The sequence below is a fragment of the Sceloporus undulatus genome, chromosome 6 (genome assembly GCF_019175285.1).
Source record: "Sceloporus undulatus isolate JIND9_A2432 ecotype Alabama chromosome 6, SceUnd_v1.1, whole genome shotgun sequence".
NCBI lineage: Eukaryota > Metazoa > Chordata > Lepidosauria > Squamata > Phrynosomatidae > Sceloporus > Sceloporus undulatus.
In genome coordinates this window covers 110257585-110285455 of record NC_056527.1, presented here as the reverse complement: position 1 = coordinate 110285455, position 27871 = coordinate 110257585, and the positions used below count along the sequence as shown (strand labels likewise).

Sequence of the window (27871 nt, the reverse complement as noted above, 5' to 3'; positions counted from 1 at the left end):
TTCTTTTTTGCGGCACGGAGGAGCCTCGCAGTTTGGCCGCTGAGGCTCCTCCACGCAGCAAATGAAGGCGCAAGCAGACCGCCCATTTTGGGCAGTCTGTATCGCGCCATTATTTCCATTTTGAACCCTGAAACTATAGAAGGCCTAGTTCACACAAAATGAAATTAGGAGATAAATCTGTTTCTACACTGCACCGCTAGAAAGAGCTGAATGCTTTTCCATTCAATTCTCTGTGCAGAGAAAAAGGTACTATTCTTTGGCATGTGTAAGGAACAGTTCAAAACCAGGCTTCCACAACATGCTAGATTATTCTGAATGCTGCAATTTGCTTTTCTTCATATATTAGCATTCATCCATCCAGCCATCCACTTGTAACCTGATATGGAACAGTCCAGAGAGAGAAGTGTCTCACACAAAAAGTGTTAATGATTGCAGAGTCATTTATGCAAGGGGGTGGCCAATTGCAATTGTCATGACATCCATATTGACCCATCAAAAACAAAACCAGAAACAACACTGTGTCACTTCCCGGTTTCTTTTCGGCTTAATATTTGATGGTTTTGCATTACTGAGTGCTTGGGAGTTCACTTTGGGGAAGCCAGGAAACAACCATCATGTTTTGTGGTGATTCCAAGTATCTTTGTTGTTGTTGTATGCCTTCCAGTCGTTTCTGACTTACGGCAACCCTAAGGTTGAACCTATCAGGCCTTTTTCTTGGCAATATTTCTTCACGGAAGGTTTGTCATTGCCTTCCCCTGAGGCTGAGAGAGTGTGATTTTTCCAAAGTCACCCAGTGGGTTTCATGGCCAAGCTGGGAATTGAACCCTGGTCTCCAGAGTCACGGGCCAACACTCAAACCACTATGACATGCTGGATCTCTAGACCACTCTTTTAAAAATCACCCTGAAACTTTAAGAATTTCAATTGAATTGGGGTGTGGGTTTGGGGATTTCAGGAGTTGTAAAAGTGAGTGTAGTGGTTTGAGTGATGGACTATGACTCTGGAGATCCCATTCGGCCATGAAACCCGGTAATAGGAAAAACCACAAACCCTGGCTAGTAGAGGCATTTGGATTTCCAGGTTGGCTACCCCATCCCCCTTTGACACGTTTTTCAAATATAACTCTGGTCACTCCTCAAAATGACTCCAAACTTTTCCAAAACTGCAATAAAAACAAACTACCCCAGCACCACAAAATTGCAGTTGCAACAATGAACTGTTAAACCAGCACATGAAAATGTAATTAGTCCACAGCAAGTATTCTCAGCAGCTGGCTTTCTCAATGAATTCTCACATAAAAAAGGAGATTTATAACATCAGCACCACACGATCTGGGGAGATGAAGGAGAGTTATGTTCCTGCACAGGGACAGATCCCAAAGACTGGGGATTTCTGTGGACACGCTGGTGTCGGAGGAGGGTCGAATTGTCGCTGTAGCTTTTCCCACAGTCATTACACTGGAAAGGGCGCTCACCTGTGTGGATGCGCTGATGGCGCAGTAATTTGGAACGGTGGCTGAAGCTTTTGGGGCAGTTAGGGCATGGGTGGGGCTTCCCAGATGTATGGGAGTGTTGGAGCTGGGACAGCAGACTGGGCAAGATGAAGGACTGGTACTCCCGGCCCTCATGGGGGTGCTCCGTGGCATGGATTTGCTGGTGTCGGGAGAAGCTGGAGTAGCGGGTAAACATCCGTCCACAATCGGAGCTCTGCGGGACCTCAGTTCGTGGTATGAGCGTCTGATTGGAGGGGGGATTCGGACTGGGACAACTTTTCTGATTGTCAGGCTGGAGTAACCCTCTGTCACTAACCACTAAGCAGTCATCATCCTCACCATCCAATTCCTCATTCCACCCCTGTTCGTCTCCATCCCCTAAACGGAGCTCCATGATCTCTTCACTCTCAGGGTTCCCAGTGCATAGCCCCAAACTCTGTTGTTGTTCGTGGTTTCCAACCTGGAGTGCCATATCACCCTGCTTGCCACTGATTTCCGTAGTCCACCCATGGTCATAACCTCCTACACAGAGCTGTAGGATCTCCTCGTCTTCCTGGTTCATGGTGCGGAGCTCTGAAATTGGCTCATCCCCACCATTTTCCACAGGGGGCTCAACTGTCTTCTCCTCACCCTTTTCCACAGGGAGCTCAGCCATCTGTTCACTATCCTGGGTGTCTGCAATCCACTCATATTCCCACTCTTCCTCACACAGATCAGAGCCTGTTCCAAACTCAGAGTCTCCTGGGAGGAGTCTCGTGCCCTGCCTACCTTCCTCCTCCTCCTGCTGCTGCTGCCACTGTGGCTGGTGAACCCGGAGGTGCTGGACGAGATTGGAGCGGCGACTGAAGTGCCTTCCGCACTCCGAGCACTCATGGGGGCGCTCGCCTGTATGCACCCGCCGATGCTGCTGCAGGTTAGAGCTGATGCAGAAACCACGGCCACAAATGTCACAGCTGTAAGGTCGCTCATCAGCGTGGATCTTCTGGTGGCGGGCAAGCTTATAGCGGTCACAGAAGCGCTTGCCACATTCCAGGCACTCACAGGGGACCTCCTTCTTATGGAGGCGCCTGTGCCGGGCTAGCTTGGAGCGCTGGGCAAAGGTCTTTGGGCAGTCTGAGCAGCGGTAATGCTTCTCCCCAGAGTGTGAAAGCTGGTGCCGAGCCAAGGCCGACTGCCAGGGGAAGGTCTTCTCACAGTCAGGACACCCAAAACGTGGTTCAGTCCGATGCCAGCGGAGCGTATTCCCTTCTTTGCTGGGAGGGCTACTTATGGCAGTGGCCTCCCAGCCTTTAAGGGGGCTTTTCGATCTCGGCACTGGAGGTAGCTTGTCTGTAGCTTCCTCTTTCTTCCAGGTTGTCAGCTTCTCACAGTCACTCAAGAGCTCAGCTGGGAAAGAGGAAGACAAAAAAAGATTAAGGAGCAGATGCTCTGCTGCAGAAGTCCTGTCTGTGCATTTCAGTTTCTTGTTTGCTTCTGTATTACATAATCTTTGGGAATCCATCTTCCAGTGGCCTTGCATGGGGGAAGGAGGTGCACCCCAGCCCAAGGAACCCAGCAGGCAAGCACAGGGATCTAGAGTACCATCACCAGTATAGTCAAAAGTAAAATTCAATATTTAAGGGCCCAGTTCAACCATTTTGCAGCATCAAAGGAAGGCTGGAGCATATCATCTATAAGAGGGTGATGTTTCCTCCACTGTTTGTCATCTGCTGCCTCACTGTTTACTAAAAAGTATTCTTTCACCTGTTCATTTTGGCTGCTAAAATTAAGAAAGCTTGGGGGAGAAACTCAGACATTTTTCTTCTTTGTGTGAAAGGACCACAAGTTTAGTTCTGGTATTAAAAATAAATACCTGGGCTCAGCATGTGCTCAGAGGCACCTTAGTCTTTACATCTACAGAATGGGCAAGTAGAGTCGTTGAAACATATGTACACACACACACTGATAATTGTGAGATCTCCAGCCCTTTCAATTTATTTTGGCCAACCTGACTTACTTATTTATTTATGTTGTTGTTGTCGTTGTTGATTTTGTTGTGTGCTTTCAAGTCTCTCCCTAAGGTGAAGCTACCATGGAGTTTTCAGGGACTGAGAGTATGTGACTCACACAAAGTCACACAGTAGGTTTCCATGTCCAAGCGGGGAACTGAATCCTGGTCTCTAGAGTTGTAGTGCAGTGCTCAAACCATTACACCAGGCTCACTTTCACTTATTTATTTACTAGTTACCAAAAATGCCCCCAAAGGTTCTTTTTCTTTCAACCAGGAAGTAAAGCAGAAGAAAGTATCCTATAGGATATCAAAGGTATTCTTAATTGATTTTTTAAAAGTTTTTAAAATGTGGAGGTAGGTGCATATGGAACAGACTTCTGAGCCCTTGTAATGGGGAAGGCAATGTGCTAGCATTAGCCAATCCCTTTTTTACATGTATGTCTGTGGTTTGTTCAGCTGCTCAAACTTGTAGGAGCAATCTGGGAGCAGACATAAGCACCCTGCAAGTAAATAAGGCTAAGATTCTCCCCAAAACCTGGTTTATCCTGAGTGCCAAGCAGACTTGTCTTGCACTGTTGGTTAAGAATATGAAACAGCTTGCTGTATTAAACTGAGGTCCACTGAATTTGGCATTTTGCAGGAATCAACAGGCACTAGGTGGGCCACTAGCAGTTGCCCCATGGTCTCCAAATACTGTTGCAATCCATTCTTGTGCCCACTCCTAAAACACAACACTTGAATCTCCTGCTTTGGCTATTGCACATTGCAATATAGTGATCAGAAACCAGTTTGTGGTTAAATACTGTTAAGACTTGGTTAAAGACCGAGCAAGCTTGTATCATCTGTAATGTGAATCCCATTGTGAGAGTAAGGCAGGATAAAAATCCTTGAAATAAATAAATAAATAAATGTATGTATGTAACACAGAAGAAAAAACAGTGACATCACAAGACAATTCTTCTCTCACCTACAACTCCCATTGGTGGCCTTTCTGCAGAATCCTCAGAGTCTTGTAAACTCAAGTCCTGGTTACTACTATTCTCCATCCTGAAGATCAGGTCTGGCTTGTGAACTGGAAATCCTGCTCATAAAGGGCAAAGCAGAATAAAGAACATTTAACAGAAGTATATATAAAGAAGGATATATATAATCCTGGAATTTGTAGTTTGTTGCAGAATCAGAGCTTTCTGAGAGAGAAGGCTGAATATTTCACAAAACTACAAATCCCAGAATTCCACAGCATTGAGTCATGGTAGTTAAAGTGGTGCCCAACTGCCTCAATTCTGCAGTGTAGATGATGCTAAGGACTCCAAAATGCATCTGCCTAGTGGCAAGGCCCAACTCACTACACCCGAAGTTTAGGGATGCTAATACTGACTGGTGTTATACAGTTGTTACTCTATATCTCCACAATCTGGTGCCCTTCAAATAAGAAAGCTATCAAGAAGCTTAGGGCAACTGCTATTGCTTTCTGGCCACTAGTAGTCAGTGGAATGTGGCCTGTGAACATTGGTTATTGTTCCTGTTGCTCTTGTAGTTTCCCTATCCAGGAGTCAAAGCAACTTACAAAAGTAAAAACAGAAAACAGCTTCTAAAAAAGCCCTCATACCAAAGTTAAAAATATAAAATATCAATAAAATTAAAGACCATTCAAAGCACAACCATTAAAAAAACAAAAACAAAATATAAATAACATAGCACATGAAAAGCCCTTTTCCTCCGAGCCTGCTGAAACATAAACTTCTTCATCTATCCTTCCCTTTATTTATATCCCTCCTTTCTCCCAGGCCAGGACTCAAGGCAGCTTACCAAAAACAGAATACAATAAAACACATATAGCTTTAAAATATACAATTTTGAGATTAAAACAGTATTAAATAACTATTCAATTAAAAGGCTATTAAATAACAATTTAATTAAAAGCAACTGAAATCATACTTTAAAACAGATTTAAAAAATACATCACCATAAAAGCCATTTTGGTTAGAATCTGTCTGCAAAAGCTTGCTGGAAAATAATGGTCTTAATCTGTTGCCAAAAGGAAAAGAAAGGAGGAACCAACCTAACTCCCTTAGGAAGGAAGATTCAAAGTGTGGGAGCAGCCACAAAGACGGCCTTCTCCTGTGTTCCTACCAACCATGCCAGTAAAGGCAGTGGGATGGAGAAAAGTACATTCCCTGCAGATTTTAGAGCTTGGTCAGGCTCATGGTGAAAAATTTGGTCCTAGAAACAGCCTGGGCCTGAGCCACGTGAGGTTTTATAGGTCATAACCAGCACTTTGAATTGTGCCTGGAAACAGACTGGCAGCCAGTGAAGCTGTTAACAAGGACGTTGTGTGCTCACTGTAACCAGCATCCCTTAGCAATCTGGCTTCAGTCTTCACTTGGCTATGAAATAATAGCAAGGAGGGTATCAGTCTGTCCACACTGGGAAGCAAGTTTCAGAGCCTGAGAGCAGCCACCAAGGAGGCCCTGACCCATGTTCTCACCAAATGTGATGGGAAAGACAGGAAGGGCTTCCCAGAAGATCTAAAGACATGGGCAAACTCATATAGGTTCTATAGCACTGCAGTGACTAACAGCCAAATTTTATTGAGTTTCTCTGAATTCCACCTGCGTTCCGGTCCCACCCTTTGTTTGCATCAGGTTACAAGCCTTCATTTTCTTTTCTTGAAAGCAAATTTGAGCACATTTTCCAGATGTGTTTTCCACAATACATGCATGTACTTTGGCATTTCTTCCCTAATAAATGCACTTCCACTACTGACTAAAAGTTAGTTAGTGCATATTGATCAATAACATGCATTTGCAGCCATTTGCACTTTTAAAAGCTACACATAATATCTAGCACATCTGAATAGTGTAGCTGTATATTTAAAAGCTTGGAGAGGTTATTGTGGGGAGGCTACAAATCTTAGAATCCTCCAGCTACTGATCACATAGGGAACTTCTGAAATTTGATGTCTAAGAAAAGTAACTTCCCCCAAACACTGGTATGTCCTAGGTGTGGGTCAACCAGCTTAGCCTTTTTGCATTAGGCTTGTATCTCACAAGGCACAAGCCTTGCATGGAGGGTTAGCCTGTTACCTTCTGTAAATCTAGCCAGTCTTCAAGGTCAACCCCATGTACACCAATATAATAATTTAATAAAACTTTTATTTATATCCCGCTTTTTGTTAAAAACAATCAAAGTGGCTTACAAGAGTTAAAATACATCCATATATAAAAAATATCCCCCCTTAAAAGACAATTAAACAATACAGAATTTAAAATTACATAACAATTAAAACAAATAAAAGTGGCAGAGTTATAATATATATATATGGGGGGGGCACTCACCACATGGCCAAGTAGTTTATTCTGGAAAGGCCTGCCGGAAGAGATCCATCTTGATAGCTTTCTTGAAGCTGTCTAAGTTGGTGATTTGATAGATCTCATCCGGCAGAGGCCGTTCCACAGAAAAGGCCCTCTGGGAAGTTCCCAGAGGACCTGAGAGTACGGGGCGGATTATAAGGAAGTCGACGATCCCTTGGATAGGTTGGGCCCAAGCCATGTAGGGCTTTAAAGGTAAATATAGTAAGTCCTGAAGGAAAGTTCCTAGCCCCCACACAGCCAGTTCTCACCTAGTGACTTGACATTCTCATAATTCTCAAGCATGATGTCCCGGTAGATCTTCCTCTGAGTTTCATCCAGGAGACACCACTGTTCTTTAGAGAAATACATAGCCACCTCTTCAAAAGTCACTAGTGCCTGAAACAGTACAATTTTAAAAGATATATAATTCACCCACTGCTTTTTTGGAAAATAGTATCTACCCTACCTTAATTAAGCCATTCATGTGTGTCTGATCTTTCATTAGTCTTGGAACAAGCAATGCTCCCTTCTGTTATTCATCCAAAGAAAATGGCCAGCACTGTCAAAGTTTTAGACATTGCAGAAAAACATGGAATTGGGATAAATATTAAGGATTCTAGACACCTCAATCTTTTCACTTTTATAACTAGTCTATATGGCTGAACAATAAATCAGAAAGCATCACAGAAATGCACCAAAAGAGTGCCAAATCAAAGGATGGAGATGAGCAAAGATTTAGTAAATACCTTTTGCAGGGATCTTATTAATTTGGTTTATATCCTGCTTTTCTGCCAAATGTGATTCCTTGCCAAATTGATTAACCAAGAAAATGAAACATACTGATATGCATAATTTTTCTCATTGTGCAATTTATCTGTATTTGATTATGATTGTTGTTTTATTTTAAATGCAGAGTACATGTAGCCTTGACATCAGATGAGACAACTTAGGTTTCTCTCTGTCACAAACTTATATACATCAACCTAAACTGTCCCAGAAGCACTAATTCTGCTTCATTCCCAATATGCCTGTCAATTGTTGTAGTGATGCAACCCTTAGGAAAACCTTCCTCTTCATTCACCCTCAGACTTAGGCATGCTGCTTGCCACCAGCAAGCTCTGGGCTAAACTATGTCATCTCAACCCCACTTCTGAAACTCTGGATGTACTAATGTGCCACACCACAGCCACTAAATGTGCTTTGTGATGAGGCCATACAGCATCCCTGTTGGGAATTTCTCACCTTCGCCCCATGTCTCTCAAGCAAAGAAAGTCCTGTCAGGAAATTTTCTACCAGGTCAACAGCCTGAGTGCATGTCTCTGGGTGCTGCTGCCATAACCAGGTCTGTATTTCTTGAGGCAAAATGGCCAAAAATTGCTCTAGGACCAGCAGCTCAAGAATCTGTTCCTTGGTACGGCTCTCTGGCTTCAGCCAGAGATGGCAAAGTTCCTGAAGTTGCCTGTAAGCATTTTGTGGGCCCTCAGCTTCTTGGTAGCGAAACCACCTGAAGCCCTGGCGAGCAGTCTCCATTACAATTCCCCCTTCCAAGATGGTTGGCTCAGCTTTTCCATCATCTCCTTTCTCTCCAGCATCTGGGTTCTTATAAGGCTCTCGTGGTTCTTTCTCAAGTCGTGCTGCTTCTTCTCCTTTAGAATCTTTGGTCTTTTGCGAGGAAGACACACTAATCTGGTTATTCTCCTCAAGTTGTGTCAAGTCCTCTTCTTTTGAGTCAGCTGCTTTCTGGGCACAGACCTCACAGACCTTAGAGATGTTCTCCTCCATAATGTCAGTTTGAGTGGCCTTTTCTATTTTTGGGTGGGCTGTGTCTTCAAGGGATTCCACAAAGTCTCCAATACAACCTACATCTTTGACCATAGTTTGAGTTTCTTCTTTCCGGGGGTTATTCTCTTCTTCAGAACATACCACACAGGCCTCAATTTCATCTTCCAACACAACCTCAGGTTTTGGGGAATCAAGTTTTTTAAGGTCAACCTCTTCTTCTTCAATAGTAATCATGCAATTGGGCCCAACCATCACCTCAGTTTTTTTCACCCTCTCTTCTTTGGGGTCACAGCCATTTTCAAAAGGGACCACACAAATCTCAATATCATCCTCCAGAATCTCCTCAGATATTTCATTGCCAGCTTCCCCATCCTTTGGAGTGGGCAGGAGCACCTGTTGGCGGACTTCCCAACACTGGGGTGTCAAGCTAGTTCCACTGAGATCCATCCGGTCTTTCCGAGACCGTGTGCGCTTTAAGATTTCCTTAATGGTTCCAACAGGAGGTGAATTCTCTTCCATTTCAACATTGATCTGGACACCTGGTTCCAATGGTGAAGGGAACCTGAGAACCCAAGTGGATGGTCCACCAGGCTTAGCAGTCATTTTGGATTCAGCTTCCATGGGAGAAGATAGGTGGTTGTTGTCACTCGACATTGGTTTTTGAAGCAGAAATTATTTTCAGCCTATGAACAATCATCTCCTGATTGTACAGTGATCACTGTGGTTTCTCTTTTGAAGTCAGGTACCTGAGAGAGAGAGAGAGAAATGAAGGTTATCCAGTAAAAAGAAAGCAAACAAACAAAAAAACACTGTTATGTGAATAAACAAGATTACCCTCAGGCAAGTGGCAAGAAAATCCTGAGAGAAAAACTGCTTTTGCAGCAGGAGTCAGCAACTATATGAGAGCCAGGGATCACTCTCCTCCAATCCTACTCTAGCTATACTACCACATACAGCAAACCCAAATACGTCCATTTTCTTCACTAGTCCATCTCAAATTGGCAACAGGAAGTGATATGTCCTGTCACTGTTTTGAGAGGGGCTGTAGAGGGAAATAGTGGTATATGGGTTTTCAGTAGGCCTCAATCCATATATGCCTGCCCAAGAAATGATCACTGTTGGATGGCCTTCTTCTGTGGCCCACCACTGGGGGCAATATATAGTGACAATATATGAGAGAAAGCCTACTCTGCTGTGACATCCCACTTACATATTACCCTCCATGCAAAAGCCGAATTGGTGCCAAGACTGGTTTCAAAACATGACTTTTTATTAAAACCTAACTGATTTGATTCAATACGTGACGTGCATGAGGCACTGTTCACATTATTTTAAATTCGTTTAACTTGTTTTTAAGTGTTGTCAAAGATAAATGGTTAACAGGAACTAAAAAGTGTTAATATGCTTTAAACCTTTAAGTATTATTCTTATTGTTTCAAACTGTTCTAAACCAATTGCACCACACATTGAGATCCTTGGATCTACAGTTAGCTCTCCATATCCATGGTTTTTTTATCTATGGATTCAAGCATCCAGAGCTTGAAAATATTTCTTAAAAACATATAAATTTCAAAAAGCACACATTGATTTTACCATTTTACTATGCCACTGTATACAACGGGACTTGAGCATCCATGGATTTTGGTATCTATGGGTGGTCCTGGAACCTAACCCCTGAAGATACCAAGGACGCACTAATATTTTAATCAGTAAAAAATAAATCGGTAAAAAATAAATACAATAAATAAGACTTCTGAGTTTCCCAACTTTGGCTGTATGGGGAGAGGAAAAGGGCAGAAAGTATGTCTGGAATTAGAAAGGGAGGAGAGAGAGGTAGAGAGAAAGGAAGAGTGAGTTTAAACAATAGGACTCCTGGGTTCCATAAGCTGGGGGCAGTGGGGGTGTGGAGCTGAATCCTTCACATTGCCAGTCATTATTGGGTTAAATGGGCACTTGCTTCTTATTTGCTACAGAGTACTGCAGTTAAATAATGAAACATATAGTAGTGTGTTAATTGCTTAAATTGTTGACCACATTCCTCTGTGGTTAAGGAGTAGATGGGAAGGGAGTGGAGGCTGTGCCAGGAAGATCCAAGGTCAGTTTCTTGAGAGCATCATGGGGGAGAGGAGGAGGGGGGCTGAAAAGAATGTTTTGCATTTGGGACACCTACCTAAGTTTTGAAATTGGATATCTGGGTATCTGAAGAGCAGGATTAGAATTAGAAGGAAGAGAAGTGAATGCTTGGAATGCTGCGGAGATAGGAGGAAGGAACATCAACAATCTAAGATATGAAGGTGACACAATATTACTAGTGAAAAACATCATGGACCAGGAACAATTGCTGAGGAAGGTCAAGGAATCATAGAATCATAGAGCTGGAAGGGGGTTGGGCCATCCAGTCCAACCCCCTGCCATGCAGGAACTCACAATCAAAACACCTTCGACAGATGGCTGTCCAGCCTCTGTTAAAAAACCTCCACAGAAGGAGACTCCACCACCCTCCGAGGAAGTGTGTTCCACTGTCGAACAGCTCTTACTATCAGGATGTTGCTCCTAATGTTGAGCTGGAACATCTTTTCCTGCATCCATTGCTACAGGTACTATTCTTTGGAGCAGCAGAAAACAGGCTTGCTCCATCCTCAACATGATACCCCTTCAAATACTTAAACAAGGTAATCATATCACCTCTTAACCGTCTCTTCTCCACGTTAAACTACTTAGCTCCCTAAGTCTCTCCTCATAGGGCATGGTTTCCAGACCCTTCACCATTTTGGTCACCCTCCTCTGGACAGGCTCCAGCTTGTCAACATCCTTTTTGAATTGTGGTGCCCAGAACTGGATACAAGATTATTTCAGGTGAGGCCTAACCAAAGCAGAATAGAGTGACACTATTACTTCCCTTGTTCTAGACCAGTGATGGTGAACCTTTTAGAAGCCGAGTGCCCGAACTGCAAACCAAAACCACTTATTTATTGCAAAGTGCCATGTCCCTCTGGCTTTCTAGTAACAAACTCTGGCAAACTCTGTGCTGGGGTGACGGCACATGTGTCCACAGAGAGGGCTCTGAGTGCCATCTCTGGCACTCGTGCCATAGGTTCACCATCACTGTTCTAGACACTATACTTCTGTTGCTGCAATCTAGAATTGCATTGGCCTTTTTAGCTGCTGCATCACTGTTGACTAATGTTCAACTTGTGGTCTACTAGGACGCCTAGATCCCTTTCACACGTAGTCTCCTTAAGCCAGGTGTCCCCCGTCCTATATCTATGCATTTCATTTTTCAGCCCTAAGTGCAGTACCTTACATTTCTCCAAGAAAGTTCAAAGGCAGGCTTATTGCTAAACATAAAACAAAAATGCAAATGGAAGACCTAGATGAGTTCAAACTAGACCATGACGAAATTGAAACGGTTAAAGATTTCTCCTATCTTTGACCAAACAGTGAACAGAAGGGAGACTGCAGTCAAGAGATAAGGAGACTAAGAATGGGAAGGGCAGTCATGAAAGAGTTAGAAAAGAGCCTAAGGAGTAAACATATACAACTGAGCACTACAGATAGAATCGTCCAAGCTATGGTATTCCCCATCATTATATATGGATGTGAGAGCTGGAAAATGAAAAAAGTGGATAAAATAATCAACTCATTTGAAATGTGGTGCTGGAGAAGGGTGCCGAGGATCCCATGGAAAGCCAAAACGACAAACAAATGGGTCCTTGAACATACCAAGTCTGAAATATCCCTAGATGCCACGATGATGAAATTGAAGCTATTGTACTTCGGCCACATCATGAGAAGGCACAGCTCATTAGAAAAGATAATAATGCTAGGAAAGGTAGAGGGATGTAGAAAGAGAGGGAGACCGCATGCCAGATGGATAGACTCAAGTAAGAAGGTCATGGGCATGAGTTTGCAAAATTTAAGCAAAGCAGCAGAAGACAGGGAGTCTTGGGCCATATCTGCACAGAAGAAATAATCCGGTTTGACACCATTTTAACTGCAGTGTCTCAATACTATGTAATTCTGGGTACTGTAGTTTGTTGTGGCACCGGAGCTCGCTCACAACAAACTACAGTTCCCAGAATTCCATAGCATTCAGCCATAGCAGCTGAAGTGCTCTCAAACCGAATTATTTTTGCCATGTGGATGCAGCCTTGGAGATGTCTCATCCACAGGACTGCCATGAGTCGAAGACGACTCGCAGTTAACAACACCAACAAATGCTTTAACTATGCTTTGCAAACACTTGCTGATTACTTCTGACCATAAACCTCCATGGAGAGAACCTCTATAACTGTCTGAATAAAGGTTTTCTGTGTTCTCACTACTGAAGCCTGGATTTCTCAACTAAGGGATTCCTGTATATGTTTGTTGTTGTTAACTGTCTTAAAGGTGACTTAAGACTTATGGCGACTCTGTGGGTCACCATAAGGCTGAAAAGACTTGAAGGCACGCAAACAACAACAACACCTGTCTTCTCATGAAACCTCGAAAGCACTCCTTGTACCTTGAAAGCTGGCTCAGAAGCAGGAAATTCCAACAGGAGATTCAAACCCCGGTCTCAGTCCGACAATCAAACCCCTGCCTGGAAGAAAAGAGAAATGAGAAGAGCAGAGCTCCAAGCAATTGGAAGCCAGGTGGGAAACAAAGGAAGCACGAAGTTGGGAGAAGAAAGTAAGGGGTGAGCCAGTGAGGTGCAGTGGGATGAGAGTTGGACTATCCTTTTGGAGACAAGGGTTCAAAGGCAGGAAGGAAGGAAAAAAGGAAGGAAGGAAGGAAGGAAGGAAGGCGGGAGGGAGGGAGGGCAGGCAGGCAGGCAGGCAGGAAAAAAGGAAGGAAAGAAGGAAGGAAGGAAAAAAGGAAGGCTAGATGGAAGGAATACAAGAAGGAAGGAAGGAAGGCAGAAAGGAAGGAGGGAGGGAAGGAAGGCAGGAAGGAGGGAAGGAAGGAAGGAAGCCATGAAGGAAGGAAGCCATGAAGGAAGGAGGAAAGGCAAGCAGGAAGGCAAGCAGGAAGGAAGGAAGGCAGGCGAGGAAGCCAGGAAACTCCGTCGCCCCCCGACTGGGAAGGTGTGGGAAGCCCTGGGAGGCCTTGAGGCGACTGGGGAGAAAAGGTGGAGAAGAGGAGACGGAGAAGACTCATTCCTGGCTCTTTTCCCTATGCTCTTCCAAGGCGAATGGGGGGGGGCATGAATAAAACCGAGACCCCCATTACCAGGGGGGAGGGAACTATCCCTCTCCTCCCTCCCCTCCTTCCTTCCCTGTTGGGGTCGCCTCTCTACCTGCGCCAAACCTCCCCAGAGGACTCACCTGGGCGAGTGGCTGGGTGGGGGAGGAGGCTCCCCAGCCTTCCCCCTTCCTTTGGAGCCCCTTCTTCCCCCAATACACACTCTCACACAGTCACACCAACACACCCCCCTCAGGAAATGAGCAGCAAAGCGCCGCCTGCCTCCTCCTCTTCCGCCTCTCTCTCTCTCTCTCTCCACATGGAGAAGAAAAAGGGCGGGATTTGGGGAAGAAAAGGTTCCTCCTCTCTTATTCCTCTGCCTGTCTGCATCCACAAAGGAGGAATAACCCGGTTTGGGAGCGCTTTAACGCTTTTCTGGCTCAAGGCTATGGAATTCTGGGAGATGGAGTTTTGTTGTGAGGCCAAGCGAGGGAGGAGCTCTGGCCCCACAACAAACTCCAACTCCCAGAATTCCATAGCCTTGAGCCAGAAAAGCGTTAAAGCGCTCCCAAACCGGGTTATTTCTCCAGTCTGTATGCAGCCTAGATTTACCTCACTAAACTCTTTATACCGCTTCTATTCCACTATAACTGCTCTCTGGCTGCCTCCTGTTGCATTCTGGGATTTGTAGTTTTAAGGAAAGGGCGTTTAGAATTCTCAGCCAAAGAGCTCTTACTTAGGCCCTCGCTGGACTACAAGCCCCAGAATGCAACAGGAGGCAGCCAGAGTGGAACAGCAGCACTATATAAGACAGTGCCCCCCCCCAAAAAAATGTGCTCTGACTTTAAAGCATTTTGGACTCCAGCTCCCAGAATCCCAGGCTTATTGGCCAACATGGCAGAGGATTCTGGGGCAACATTCGCTCTCCATCCTCCACATAAACAGACGCATACGCAAGGTTTTACATGAGGAATGATATCCTTTATAGACCAAGAAAATGACAATGTCAACTCAAAAAATAAACATTTTGCATACAGAACGAATGAGTATAAAGATCAACGTTAGCCTACAATTGCTAAAACAAAAATAGCACACTGCTACCGCTACTAAACACATCCTCTAAAGTGAATGAAAGTTTTGGGGCCTATGGCGGACTCTGTAAAGCTTCTGCGTGGAAATTGTGTCTGTGTGCGAAATTGTGCAAATACTGTGTATTTTATAAAGATGGTTGTGTCCACAGCTGGACATTCTCCTCAAGGCAAGCTCACAACGAGGCTGTGATTTGCTTGTGCCATGCATCAGGCAGCAATATGGGCCTGTCATGTCAATCTACATGCGGCATATCTGGCCAGATCAGCATTGTAGCATTGGAAGCATGCTGTGTTGTTCTGTGCCTTCAGGTCATTTCCAACTTAGGCAACCCTAAGGCAAACCTATCATAGGGTTTTCTTGGCAAGATTTGTTCAGACTGAGCTTTTGCCATTGCCTGAGGCTGAGAGAGTGTGACTTGCTTATGGTCACCTAGCAGGTTTGCATGCAACAGGAGGCAGCCAGAGCAGTTAAAGTGGAATAGCAGCACTATACAAGTGCAATGCGGTTAGTCTGATGCTTAAATCACTACACCAGACTGGCTTGAGACCACACTGTTCTGAACATAAAGAAAAAGGCTTTAGCGCATGCTCAAAGAGCTGGGCTGAGAACATTTGGCCATCCCAGGGGTGTTGCCACAGGGGGACAAAATCAGGGCATTGCCCCCAAATAAAAGTTCTGCACCACATGAAATGTCCCTTCAAATTTCTAGCACTGCAGTAACTTAAAACGTCAGTTGATCGTTTGCAAATACAGTTCAGGCATGCAAAGAAAGTGGGGAAGGCAAAGTGACCACAGGAAGAAATGCAGGTAATGCAAATATTCTAAATGAGAACAATTTTCAAGTGTCTCACCCTCTGAAATGCTAGAAATTTGGGGGCTGATGTAAGATTTCATTTGCAAGGGCAGAATTCTTATTTGAAGGGAACTAATACAGTACTCACATTTTGCTCCCTGTCCTCCATAGCTACATCCTTGGACTGTGTAGATTGAGTAGGCGTGCAGCTATGCTGTTGTCGTAATGCAATTTGGCACCACTTTAAGTGCCATAGCTCCATCCTATGGAATCCTGGGATGTGTAGTTTTACAAAGTATTCAGCCTCCTCTGCCAAAGAGTGCTCATGCTTCACAAAACCACAAATCCCAGGGTTCGGTAGGATGGAGCCACTGTAGTTAAAGTGGCATCAAACTGCATTATTTCTACAATGTAGATGTGCCCCAGGATTTTGAAGACCAGGATTCAAATCCCTGCTCAGCCACAGAAACCCACTGGGTGAGGTTGGGCAAGTCACACTCTCTCAGCCTCAGAAGATGGCAATAGCAAACCCCCTCTTGCCATTAAAACCCTGTGATAGGTTTGCTTTAAGTCAGAAATGATTTGAAGACACACAACAACAACCCCTGCAGCATCTGAAAGTTTTTCCAGATGTAACAGTACAGAGAAATTGAGAAATTCAATGTTCTCTGCCTAAGAAAGAGGGCAGTATCTTCCACAGGACAGCTTGGATCTCAACTGGAGTTACTCACCTGTTGCTAATGGAGTTAAAATTTGATTTCTTGGATTTTACTGCTCTGTTTCCACATGACCAAAAGAAAGGGAGTGATCTTTACCTGCACTGGTATCCCTCTCTAAACCATCTTAACTGACAACAGAAGATCTTAAGACAAAATATAGGCCTGTGGCTCTAACATCATTATTTTTTCTTCTGTGTGATTTTTAACACCCTTGCCCGACAAAGAAGCTAGTGGAGCTTCAAAAGCTTGTATCTTGTATTTTGTGCTTTTTTAGTTGTTCTAACAAAGGTATCACTGTTTTATGGATTTTGGATTATTTCTGTATTTTGCTGCATGGCCAGCACAGCTGAATACATTTGATGGGAGTGTTGGTTACACTGATCAAGCCACTGGTGCTTCTCAGCTATCTTGGTAGAAGGAATGGTTTCAAAGGACTGCTTTTTGAGCACTTCAGAGTTCTGTGAGCCTGTGAAAATGAGCATCTTGTAAAGAGCAATATCCATTTTGGTTATTAGCTGTGCTGCCAGAGATGGCTGGAAAGTATTATTTGACTCAGGGAGTGGAGAGGAATAGGGCAGCTGAACGAAAAGCAATACTAAAGTTTAGGTCACTGAAAAGAAGGTTAGTGATATCATATTAAATCTGGGATCTGCTTCTTTGGGTGGTAAAAAAGGAGAGTGTGGAGAGAACTCTCTGGCTGCATCCACACTGCAGGAATAATCCAGTTTGATGCCACTTTACCTGTCATGGCTCAGTGCTGTGGAATCATGGGGATTGTACTGTTGTGAGACATTTAGGTTTCTCTGTCAGAAAGCTCACAGCAAACTATAATTCCAAGAATTCCATAACATTGAGTTGTGGCATTTATAGTGGTGTCAAACTGGATCATTTCTGCAGTGCAGATGCAGCTGTCCCCAACCCTGCCTGTACCTCAGCTCACCCTATATTCAGTAGGCCCTTCTGTGCAGTATTTTCTTGGGGCTGGAGAAGAGGCCAAGGCTTCTGCTTCTGCCAGTCCAGTTGTATATGCTGGGATCTGGATCCTCCAATCTGTTTTGCATAAGGCATGGTACTGGGGAATAATCACATACCCAGACAAAGCTTGCTGTTGGGCGAGTCAACTCTACCATGAGAAACTTGCATCTCTAACAACACAGAATTCACAAGGGAGAGTAATTCTCTACACCCTGCCACCAGCTCTGATAGATTGTTCCTCTGTGAGTAGTCAGAGGAACTTTTGGCTCTTGCTTTTCATCAATGTCACCATCAGGGGATGGTTAAAAGAACCCAGGATTCCTGGTTCTTGGTAGCAAACCAATAACTTAACCTCATTCTACACCTCTCTGCTAAAATTGGGTACAACTAAGGGCGTGTGAGTCACCAACATCCAGCTCCAAGTCAAAGCTTAGAAAAATTAGTTTTCTGGATGAACTAAATCCCCAATACCAATGTTATCTGGAGGATTCTGAGAGCTGCAGCATACCCTCCGACGTCTCTAGGATGAAAGCTAGGGCACATGTGGCCAAATCAACATCTGTGGTCAAAACAGGAAAAAGTTATTAAGGAGGGCAAACACACATGCTAGAAAAAGCTGCAACAGTTTGCTTTTGCCTGAGCCTAATGGGAAGGGCAAGACTTTGCCCTCTCCTTTCCTCTCTCCCCCATCCATGAGTCAACTGACTGCAAACTTCCTTTGCACTTTGAACTGAGTTTGCAATAATAGAATTAAACTGAGGACAAAGGGGGAAAGCAGGAAGAGAAAAAAGCTGGGACATTTTAAAAGCAGCTGATGAAGTAGAAAGACAGAGGATTAATTGGTAGTATCCTTGCTGAATTGAGACAGTTGGAGGGTAATCTGTAGGCCAAAAAAGTCACCTTTTCAAAGTCTGTCCCAACTTCCTATCTCTACAGTGAAGACTTCCTTGCCCTCCTAGAGGGAAAGGGTACAACTTGAGGCCATCTAAGTTCCTTGCCAGGGATTACTTAAAGCTAGAACCATAGCGCCAGAACATTTCGATTATGAGGAAGCAAGCTCTAATTACAATAGTATAACTAATACTTTAAGCATGTGAAGAGTGCCTTTCTCTTTCCAACAAAGTAACCAAAAAGCAAACCCATAAAGTGGAATGGGTTTTGAGAAAAAGAATACAGTATACAACTTCAATGTAGACTTGATGCTCAACAATCAAATTAATTAAGGCTCAAGACATCTTTCATGCCTACAAAGCAGAGTGGGATTTGCACCCCTGAGATGCAAGGATCGAGCTCCTAAGCTCCCAGTTCTCACGATTCTGGAGAAAATCTGAAAACCCTCTCCACATTCTTCTCCCCTCCTTTGAATCATAACAAGAATAAAATCATGTAAAACTAATTTTGCAAAACTAATACACTAAATTTTGCTGTTTGGCTGTAGTCATAGAATGTGAAGGGGGGTTGGTTTTATTTTTATTTATTTATTTATTTTGGTCCTGATTTCAAAATTGGAATAAGAGAAGGCTCATATGCTACCTTGCCTTTAAAACCAGTATGTGCAGTTTGCAGATCTAGACTGGAACACAGAACTTGGCCACCTTTTAGACTTTACTGGCAAGTGATTTTAAAGTATCCCTTTCTTCCAGCAACTGTGCTCTTGCTTCTCCCATTCAGTATAATTCTCATTTCCACAAAAGTTACAAGGCATCTAAGACAAGGCAAACCTCTCAAGCCGCTCAGCCTGTTCCTCTCTTCACATTTGTCTGTTTCATGTGCTTCACTCCCCACCAACATGTCTCCTTTTAATACTGCAGATCATCAATGCACAGTGTCAAAGAAATGGCTGCTGCTTGTAAACAAACATGCCCTCCCTAGGCATCCAAGGATGCTACCATGTTTATTCACATATTTGCATGATGCTTCCACCAACGGGCAGCAGGCATAGCCCCATGGTGAGAATCTGGATAGGGGAATAAAACAAGAGCTGGTACTTTGGCTGCTGGTACCATATTTTAGCTGATAAGATGTTAATAGATGTTCTTCCATTTAGGTTTCCCCTACACACTCAACCAAAAGAAATGGGGAGGGCAGAAACTGGCTTGAGCTTAAGCCTCTGAGGGCTGACTAGACTCTGAATCTTGTGCCTCCGTGCGGATACGTTTCAGTGGAGGAGCCCCTAAGGGCAGCACCTCTTCCGCTTCAGGTGTGGGGTCATCAAAGGCCTTCACAGGCTCCGAAGGGCTGGCAGTCTCCTTCACCTGGGAGATAAGAGAAAGAAAGATGGAAACATCCTCTAAGGATGGAAAAATCCCACACCCCAGATGCGGGATTTATGTGGCCCACAAGCTATAAACAACATTGGAGGGGTGTCCAACAAGGCTCTTGGCATCCCAGAACCTCATCACCTCTGGAGTTGCCAGAATAAAAACTGGGCAGGTCTTTTTATCCCTTGAATAGCTGTGTAAAAAGACAATTACACAAACAGGTAACAAAGAACACCTGTTAAAATTTCCTCTTCTATACAACCAATAAAAGTATAGGAACCCTCTCCAGTTTTCACTCTGGCAATCCTAGTGGGGAAATGTAGGGGTCCTTTTTCTTCTCTCTCACCCCTCCCAGTTTTCACTCTGGCAACCTTACCGCAAATCCTCATTAATTATTTTTTTAAAAATCAGCCCAAAAAACTGTTTTTAGCTGGAAAACTGTCTGTGGAACATACTTTTGCTGCTAAACTGTAGCGGGGCTCACCATCAAAACAGCTCATAGTGAAAATGATCAACTGATATGACTGAGCCTTGGATAGACCAGATCACAACAGCACAACCCATCCACTTTTCTATACCAGTTGATCAAAGGTGTCACTACGGTTGGCGTTACCCAATTTGGTAAGTCATGGAATCACACACACCCCTTGACCTCCTCTCATACCACACCATACAGAACCCTTAGTAATGTTTTTTGTACTATGTTACTCATAAATCATAATTCCCACATATCACTGAATGTAATGGCAATAAACACCACCCAAGGAGACTTTCTGCTATGCTTTCTGCAACCAGACTTGTTTATCTCAGATTGGCCTTTTTAGTCATCAACGCGCTTGTAGAAAACGCGGGATGAGTCTTTCCTGAATCTTCGTTCGCGAAGAAAAGCCAGAGAGAGAGAATTGCGACGTAAACAACTAGCAAAATTAAAATTATACCTTTAAATTACAATATCATACACACAGTCTAAAAGTATTTACATGTGCATAGTTTCATGTTGTTAAAGTGAAAATAAGGTAAAATGTGATGAGTTTTTTAAAAATATTGTTTGTTTGTTTGTTTGTTTGTTTAACCTCAGGCTTCTCCTTTTTCCTACCACTGAGCCTCACCTCACTCCCACCATCTCTTCCACTGAGCTCCAGCATTTTTAATGGACATTGCCCATTTTTGCCCAAAGGTATATGTTTGGGGAGCAATAGTATCACCCCCAGGGTGTCACCTGGTGCGGCCCTCAGCCCCTGAAACCACCCCCCTTGTGACGATTCTAAAGTAGACTCACCTCGGTCTTGGGATCTGGCTCTTCTTTGGTAAGCATGGGAGGCTCATCTGTTCCCTCTAGAAGCAGCACCCCAGAATCTACAACCAGAAGAAAAAAACTAAGAGATCAAACTACACAGAATCATCATCATCATCATCACCATCATTTCCCAGTCTAGCAGCTGTCACTAATTGTTATTGGCATTGGACTACGACTCTGGAGACCAGGGTTTGATTCCCAGCTCAGCCATGAAACTCACTGAGTAACCTTGGGCAAGCCATATGCTCTCAGCCTCAGGGGAAGGCAATGGCAAACCCCTTCTGAACAAATCTTGCCAAGAAAACCTCATTAGAGGGTCCCCTTAAGGTCACCATAAGTCAGAAACAACTTGAAGGCACACAACAACAACAACAACAACAAAATAAATATAGATCAAAATGCAAACAAAGACATCAGTAAAAATACGTTATTTTAAAAGGCAATCTATAAACAAGCTGTAGAATTAATACAGTTAAAAATTTATTAAGAGACAAGAAGATAAAAATGAACAAGACATGCATTCCATTAAAAGTCTATTGGAATTGGTTCCTAAAAGTCTCTGGGAAAAGAAAAGTGGAAGGAGAGCTAGGAGTGAGCCATTCTAGCTTTGCTAGGAAGGATTTGCTAGGAAGGATGTTTCAAAGCGTGGGGGCAACCAATGAAAAGACCCTCTCACTTTTTCCCACCAAATGGTGGAACTGAGACAAGGGCCTTCCTTGAAGAACCTAGAACTTGTGCAGGATAATATCATCCTTCAGATAGCCTGTATCCAAGCCATATAGATCCATAGGTAGGGTCCACACTCCTATGTCCTTCAGGTCTCCCCTTGGCTGAACCTACCTCCTTCCTGTCCCAACAGAGGAGGCTGTGAATCCTCGGCCTTTAGCTCCCCCAAAGGTGTAGGAGTGACAGTTTGGCTGCGATCTGGAGTAGGGCTGGGACTGGTGTCTCCACCTTTCAGCAAAGAAGTTTCAGAAATAGAGCTCTGATTGCTGTTCTCATCTGGGAAAAGCAAAAACATAACCATTAGAGGCTGTCAAGAATAAGCAGCTGTGTGGATGGACCAAAGGCAGTACTTCTTCACAGGGCAAATTAGTCATCCCAGTGGAAATGGTTCTGCACTAATATGTCAGGTTGCTAGCAGTAGCATCCCTAACCGTGGTGTCACCCATTGCAGAGGTGGCTGCCAGGGGTGGCAGCAGTGACCGAAAGGTTGCATGTGCCCTTCTCCTTCACCATGGCAGCAGCCTCCTCTTGAGGAGGAAGTCACACTGCAGCTAAGCTGGAAGGGGCATGCTCACTCTTTTCCTTTGCTGTGGCAGCGGCCTCTTCCTCAGGAGAAAGCCGCCACCATGGTGAAGCTGCAATGGCACCCTTGCCCCTTCTCACCCCGCAGTGGGAGGATGACCCGACCAGGTGACACCCCTCTTCTAGGGTGTCACCCAGTGTGGACTGCATCCCCCACACCCTCTAGTGACATCCTGGGTTGCTAGGAGCCTTTCCACACTACACAGTTATAATTCCACTTTAACTGCTGTGGTTTTGTCCTGTAGAATCCTGGGATTTACAATTAGGGAAGGGTATTTAGAATTCTCAAGCAGAGAGCTCTAGTACCGCCTTAAACTACAAACCCCAGGGTCCCACAGGAAGGAACCATGGCAGTTAAAGTGGAACCACAGTGCTATAACTGTGTCGTGTGAAAAAGAGACTTCAGACTACTTGTTAACTGAGGTATAGCTGCAATGCCATTTAAAAGCAGGTTTTAAAAATAACTGGAAAAAGTTCTTTGTAACGCCAATGAAGTTTGGTCCTACTTGTTAAGATGTCTTTTGAAATGGAGTTTAGGAGTTAGTCACACTGTGAAAATAATCCAGGATGAATTTGGGGTTGAATTGTTCACATGCATCCTGAATGTACCCAATTAAGTTGTTTTGGGGGCTGCCCAAAAAAGCACTTAATCCAGGATAATATCAGTTTTTTCCCTGAGTTTTTAAGAAAGATCTACATCTTTGGTAGTGTGAATAACTAATGCAAATAGACCCAAATAGTCCTGGGATAAAATGGTGTATGCCTTGAACGTGTTCTAAATGCATTCGTATTGTCAACTAGATCTTTATTCAAATGCTTGCATGTGTATGCTACTGAACTTGCAGAGATATGCACTGATGCTGTTCCATAGTGTGAATAACAAACCTGGAATGCATGCGTGAGATTATTTGCATCATCGTGCTAAAAAAAATATATCTGAATGACCCCTTTGTTACACCCACTTGTTACAGGCAATTGTATTACTTGTTAACTCATTCTAAAAGAGCTATAATCAAGCCCAAAATAGAGTGGCTAGTCCCTAGGATTATTTTAAGGTGAGCAGGGCTTGGGCTATCACATGAGATGGAACCTATCTGACCTGATTGGCGGGGTGTGCTTCTCCTTTCATGTTCCCCGTCAACCAACATGTAGCACTGAGCGTGAATGTGTTATGAGGATATGAAGAAATGATAGGATAGAATGATCGAAATGTAAGAACAGGGAGATTTAATGAGAGAAGGATAACAAAGAAAAGGAAGGAAGGATATGGAGAAAACGTGGAGAAATGGAACAAGAAGAAAGCAAGTGAAATGAAGAGAAGCATGTGAAATGAAGATAAAGAAATGCAAAAGACACAAGATGAAAGATGGAATAAGAATAGACGGTTATGAAGAACAAGATTTTATATACCGGTAATGTATTTAGAAATAATGAACAGAAATATTGATGATATGCATGTATGCATGAGTATGTAAATAACCATTGTATCTGAGTCCTTTCACTCAATAATTTATTATTTTAAAATTACCATTGAGATCCAACATAAGCAGGGCAGGATTGCTCCGAGGGCTGGGCACCTGGGATCTTCTCTCTTTCACCCTCTGTTGCTCATTGCTGCCTGCTAGCCTCCTTTTTTCCTGTTGAGAAGAGAAGAAAGAAATAAGAAAGAGGAAACAAGCTGGAAATGGAAAGAAAAGGAGATTAGGGACAGCATAGAGATTTCCTCCTCTTACCTCATCTCGCGGGTCCACAATGGGTACCCACTTGTAGATGCGTAAAGATGTGTCTCCCACCGTCACCCACCGTTTTTCCCTAGGAAACAGAGAAAGAAAATATATATACAAGCCAGGGACTTGTCATGTGGGCCCCACTACAGTACTTACTTAACATCTAGTAAACTCCCATGAATTTACTGTGGATGGAAGAGGATGAAAGAGATACAGGCTGCATCTTCACTGCAGAATAAATGCAGTTTGACACTGCCTTAAGTGTCATGGCTCAGTGCTATGAAATCCTGGGATTTGTAGTTTGTTGTGGCACCAGAGCTCTTTAACAGAGAAGGCTTAATGTCTCACAAAACTGCAGCTCCCAGGATTCCATAGGACTGAGCCATGACAGTTCAGTGTCAAACTGCATTACTACTGCAGTGAGGATGCAGCCACCGTCTGTCATATAGCTTGGATCTCACCCATATAATTACTGCAATGCTAGAAATTTGGTACTGAAGGAAAATTGCTTTAGGGGAGAAATAATTCTTATTTGGAATGGGCAATGCCCTCATTTTGCCTCCTATCCCATAGCTACTCCTCCTGTCAGGGTTGCTCTTTGTCTGTCTACACCTCCTGAATACAGTACATAGATATTTCCTCAGCCCTGCTGGTAATTCCGCCATATACCTTTGGCACTACCATTGGAGTAGTTTGGGCATCGGACTATGTCTCTGGAGACTAGGGTTCGATTCTCAACTGGTTGACCTTGGGCAAATCACACTCTCTCAGCCTCAGGACAAGGCCATGACAAACCTCTTCTGAACAGTGATGGGTTTGCCTTAGGGCCACCATAAATCAGAAACAATTTGAAGGTATACAAGCCACACACACCAGTGCCTGAACATCAAGGGATGGTTGTCCCCATTCTTTGAACATCAGGCCCTGATTTTGAACAGAATGCTCAAGCAGGCTTGTGCAGAAAGAGATAGCCTTTAGCCTTTCATGATCCCAGACTGTTTGGGGCCTTCAGGATTATAGCCAGCTCTTTGAACTGAGCCCAGAAACAAACAAAAACCAGTATAGCTGACTTAATAATGAAGTTATATGTTCCAAGTCAGGATTTTCAAATATTGCTTTTTCTCTTATCGCGGTTAAATGATCCCAACAGAGTGTGGTAATGGAGAGTTGTCTTTGGCTACTCTACCTCTATGAACCTAGCAGGGATTCTATTTTATTTTATCTTCACTCTGCCTTTCTACTGGCATAGGACCCAAGGCACCTTTCAAGGTAAGTGTAAAAGAGCAAAGGAGTATATTCAAACTTTGTGTGTGTGTGTGGAGGGGGGGGTGTTTTGTTTTCAGAGAAGGCACGCGTTTTTAAATGTATACCGGCACCAGATCTTGTCTGGTCTTGAAAACTAAGGCGGCTCAGCCCTGGCTAGTACTTGGATAGGAGGCCACTAACAAATGCCAGGTGCTGTAGGCTTTCAGAGGAAGGAACTGGCAAAACCACCTCTGAGGATTCCTTGCCTAAGAAAACCCTATGAAATTCATGGGGTCCCATATGTCAACAGGCGACTTGAAGGCACATACACACATAAAAGCTACAGAAACTTGTTCAGACAAGTTTATCCATTTCAAACCCTCCAATAGTCTTGAGTTCTCTTCTGTACTCCTTTTTCAGATGCTTTTAAAATGACCCATTTTCTCCTCCTACTTTCCCTCTTTGTCCTCAGTTTACTTCAACTCCTGTAAACTGAATTTGCAAACTAAGTTTGCAAGCAGTTCACTCAGCAGGAAGAAGAGGAAAGGACGAAAGGCCCTTCCTAGTAGGGCCAGGCAAAAGCAAACTTCTGCAGTCTCCCCTAACATGTCTGTCCTTCCTCAGTAATAACTTTTGCCCTCCTGACTACACTCTGATGTTGCTTGTCCACATGTGTCCCAATTTTTATCTATGAAATTTTGGAAGGTATGCCACTTCTAACTCTGACAGACATTAAACTCCACATAAACACTTTGTGGCTTGAAAGAGGCATCTTGATGTTCTCATTTGTTCCACTCATTTTCCATTATTATTGTTTTTTTAAGACAATCTGGAAACATGGTAGTCCTGCACATATATGCTATCACCACTGGAAAGGATGAGAAAAGTCCCCAGCTGAACACACACAGGCCTTGAGTCCTGTTCTCCTTCTTTCCTTCTCTTACTACCATCTTCTAGCTAGAAAGGCAAAACTAACAATAAATGCCACCTAGCCCCTAGCAAGTTCTTAAGTTGCCATTTTAAGTTTCTACTGCTAGAGTCAGATTCCTCCACAGCCCCTTAACTCAAGAGTATTGACCCCCACACCATCAAATCCACTGCGCATGTGTGAGCTGGATCAAGTTGTGGTAGGTAGAAAATGCAACTGTGGAACTGCATATGCCTGTGCCAATGTGACATAGTGGTCTGAGTGTTGGACTACAACACTGGAGACCAGGATACAATTCCCCACTCAGTCGTGAAACCCACTGGGCGACCTTGGGCAAGTGACACACTCTCAGCCTCAGGGGAAGGCAATGGCAAACCTCCTCTGAACAAATCTTGTCGAGAAAATCTAGTAATAGAGTCGCCATAAGTCAGAAATGACTTGAAGGCACACAACAACAACAACAACATGCACTAAAGATGGGTTTTGTTATATGTAAAGTCTGGTGGCAACAGAGTGTGATTTGCCCATGGTTACCCTGTGGGTTTCCATAACCAAGTGGGCAATCGTGCCCAGAGTTGTAGTAAAACACTCAAAACACTAAACCATTCTAGCTTCCAAATGTAGTTACACCCACCTACCCCAAAAGGAAAAGCATTCCTATTCCCTCTTACCTATGGCTTTCCACCTGTGCTTTGGGGTAAAACAGGCAAATCATGTGGCACAAAGTTTCCCCAGCAGTTCAAGATATAACAGACATTGAAACACTAATCCAGGCACAATCTCAACCTGCCTCTCCTTACAGATCGGCGCAAGAATAATGTAGCCTTAGCAAATAGCTTCCCCCACTGCAGTTTAGTCATAGTCATTGAATACAAAGCTTGAAGAAGTTACTTTTTAGGGGGACTACAGCTTCTAGAACTCCCCCCTACAACACACACACACACACACACACACACACACACACACACACACTCTAGCCAGCATGCCCATGGTGGAATGATGGTTCTGGGAGGTATCATTTACAAAGCAACTTTTCTAAACTCTGACCAGTCTCTGGAAAAATACAAATTAAAATTTGATGTGGCCCATTCCAAACTGGATGTGGCAAACAATTGCAAAATTGCATGTTCCCCACAAGCTTGGTTTAGAGGCCCACATATGTACATATAAACAGAGAGAGAGAATATGGTTGCCAAGCCTCTCTGAAATAAAAAAGTCACCTTTCCACACAGACCCACATTACAACAACCTCACAACCGATCTAAAAATGGCTAGATTTATCCAGGGGTTATTCACACGTTTAGTTTTGCAATGCGACTATGCGAATAATCTCACTCACACATTCCCAATTTGTTGTTCACACTATTTTTTATATCAGAACCGCATCTCTGCCCATCTCTGCAAGTTCTGTTGCCCACACATGTTAGTTCTGCAAATAAAACTGGGGTCAACAATGCGGATGTATTTGAAACATGTTCAAGACGTGCAGAGTTTTATCCCAGTTTATCCCGGGTCCATCAGCATCAGTTATTTGCACCGCCAATCATGCAAATCTTTCAGGAAAACTCAGGAAAAAACCGAATTCAATTATCCTGGGTTTTATGGGGGGGTTGGCAGCTGACCCCCAAACTTAATCAGATGCATTGAAAATTCATGTGAACATCACAGATTCAACTCATGTCCTACCAGGATTAATTACACCATCTGAATAACCCCCAGTCAATAGGTCACACATCTGCCAAAGTG

General features: G+C 43.7%; 2 protein-coding genes across 8 annotated transcripts in view; both read right to left on the bottom strand.

Annotated features, from left to right (window-relative positions):
• LOC121933314 (zinc finger protein 420-like) lies at positions 1-19193 on the bottom strand. Of its 5 annotated transcripts, XM_042472860.1 has the most exons (7): positions 13924-14143; positions 13122-13199; positions 10788-10866; positions 8078-9363; positions 7105-7231; positions 4450-4563; positions 1-2878 (listed from the first exon to the last, which is right to left on the bottom strand). In XM_042472860.1, the coding sequence occupies exons 4-7, from the start codon at positions 9269-9271 to the stop codon at positions 1317-1319; spliced, it is 2997 nt and encodes a 998-aa protein (XP_042328794.1). In that variant the 5' UTR covers positions 9272-9363; positions 10788-10866; positions 13122-13199; positions 13924-14143; the 3' UTR covers positions 1-1316. The 5 variants fall into 5 exon arrangements, with proteins under 5 accessions (XP_042328794.1, XP_042328793.1, XP_042328791.1 ...); XM_042472859.1 differs by lacking the exons at positions 10788-10866; positions 13924-14143 and adding an exon at positions 19081-19168; XM_042472857.1 differs by lacking the exon at positions 10788-10866.
• BCL7C (BAF chromatin remodeling complex subunit BCL7C) overlaps positions 18823-27871 on the bottom strand; it is a 21999-nt gene continuing 12950 nt past the window's right edge. For all 3 annotated transcript variants that reach the window (XM_042472906.1, XM_042472905.1, XM_042472907.1), the window contains 5 exons: positions 23959-24037; positions 23754-23862; positions 21758-21919; positions 20900-20976; positions 18823-19614 (listed from right to left, as the gene is read on the bottom strand). In XM_042472906.1, the coding sequence (XP_042328840.1) occupies positions 19462-19614; positions 20900-20976; positions 21758-21919; positions 23754-23862; positions 23959-24037 (580 nt within the window). In that variant the 3' untranslated portion in view covers positions 18823-19461. The remainder of the gene's footprint in view (positions 19615-20899; positions 20977-21757; positions 21920-23753; positions 23863-23958; positions 24038-27871) is intronic.

Bases quoted from the DNA above. Each gene is read 5' to 3' on its own strand.
- LOC121933314 (XM_042472861.1), bottom strand. From the start codon at position 9,271: ATGTCGAGTGACAACAACCACCTATCTTCTCCCATGGAAGCTGAATCC. The intron at 7,232-8,077 runs GTGAGAAATTCC...GTACTGTTTCAG, and splicing joins TTGAGAGACATGGGGCGAAG to GCACTAGTGACTTTTGAAGA. The intron at 4,564-7,104 runs GTGAGAACTGGC...CTTTATGAGCAG, and splicing joins TGAGAATGTCAAGTCACTAG to GATTTCCAGTTCACAAGCCA.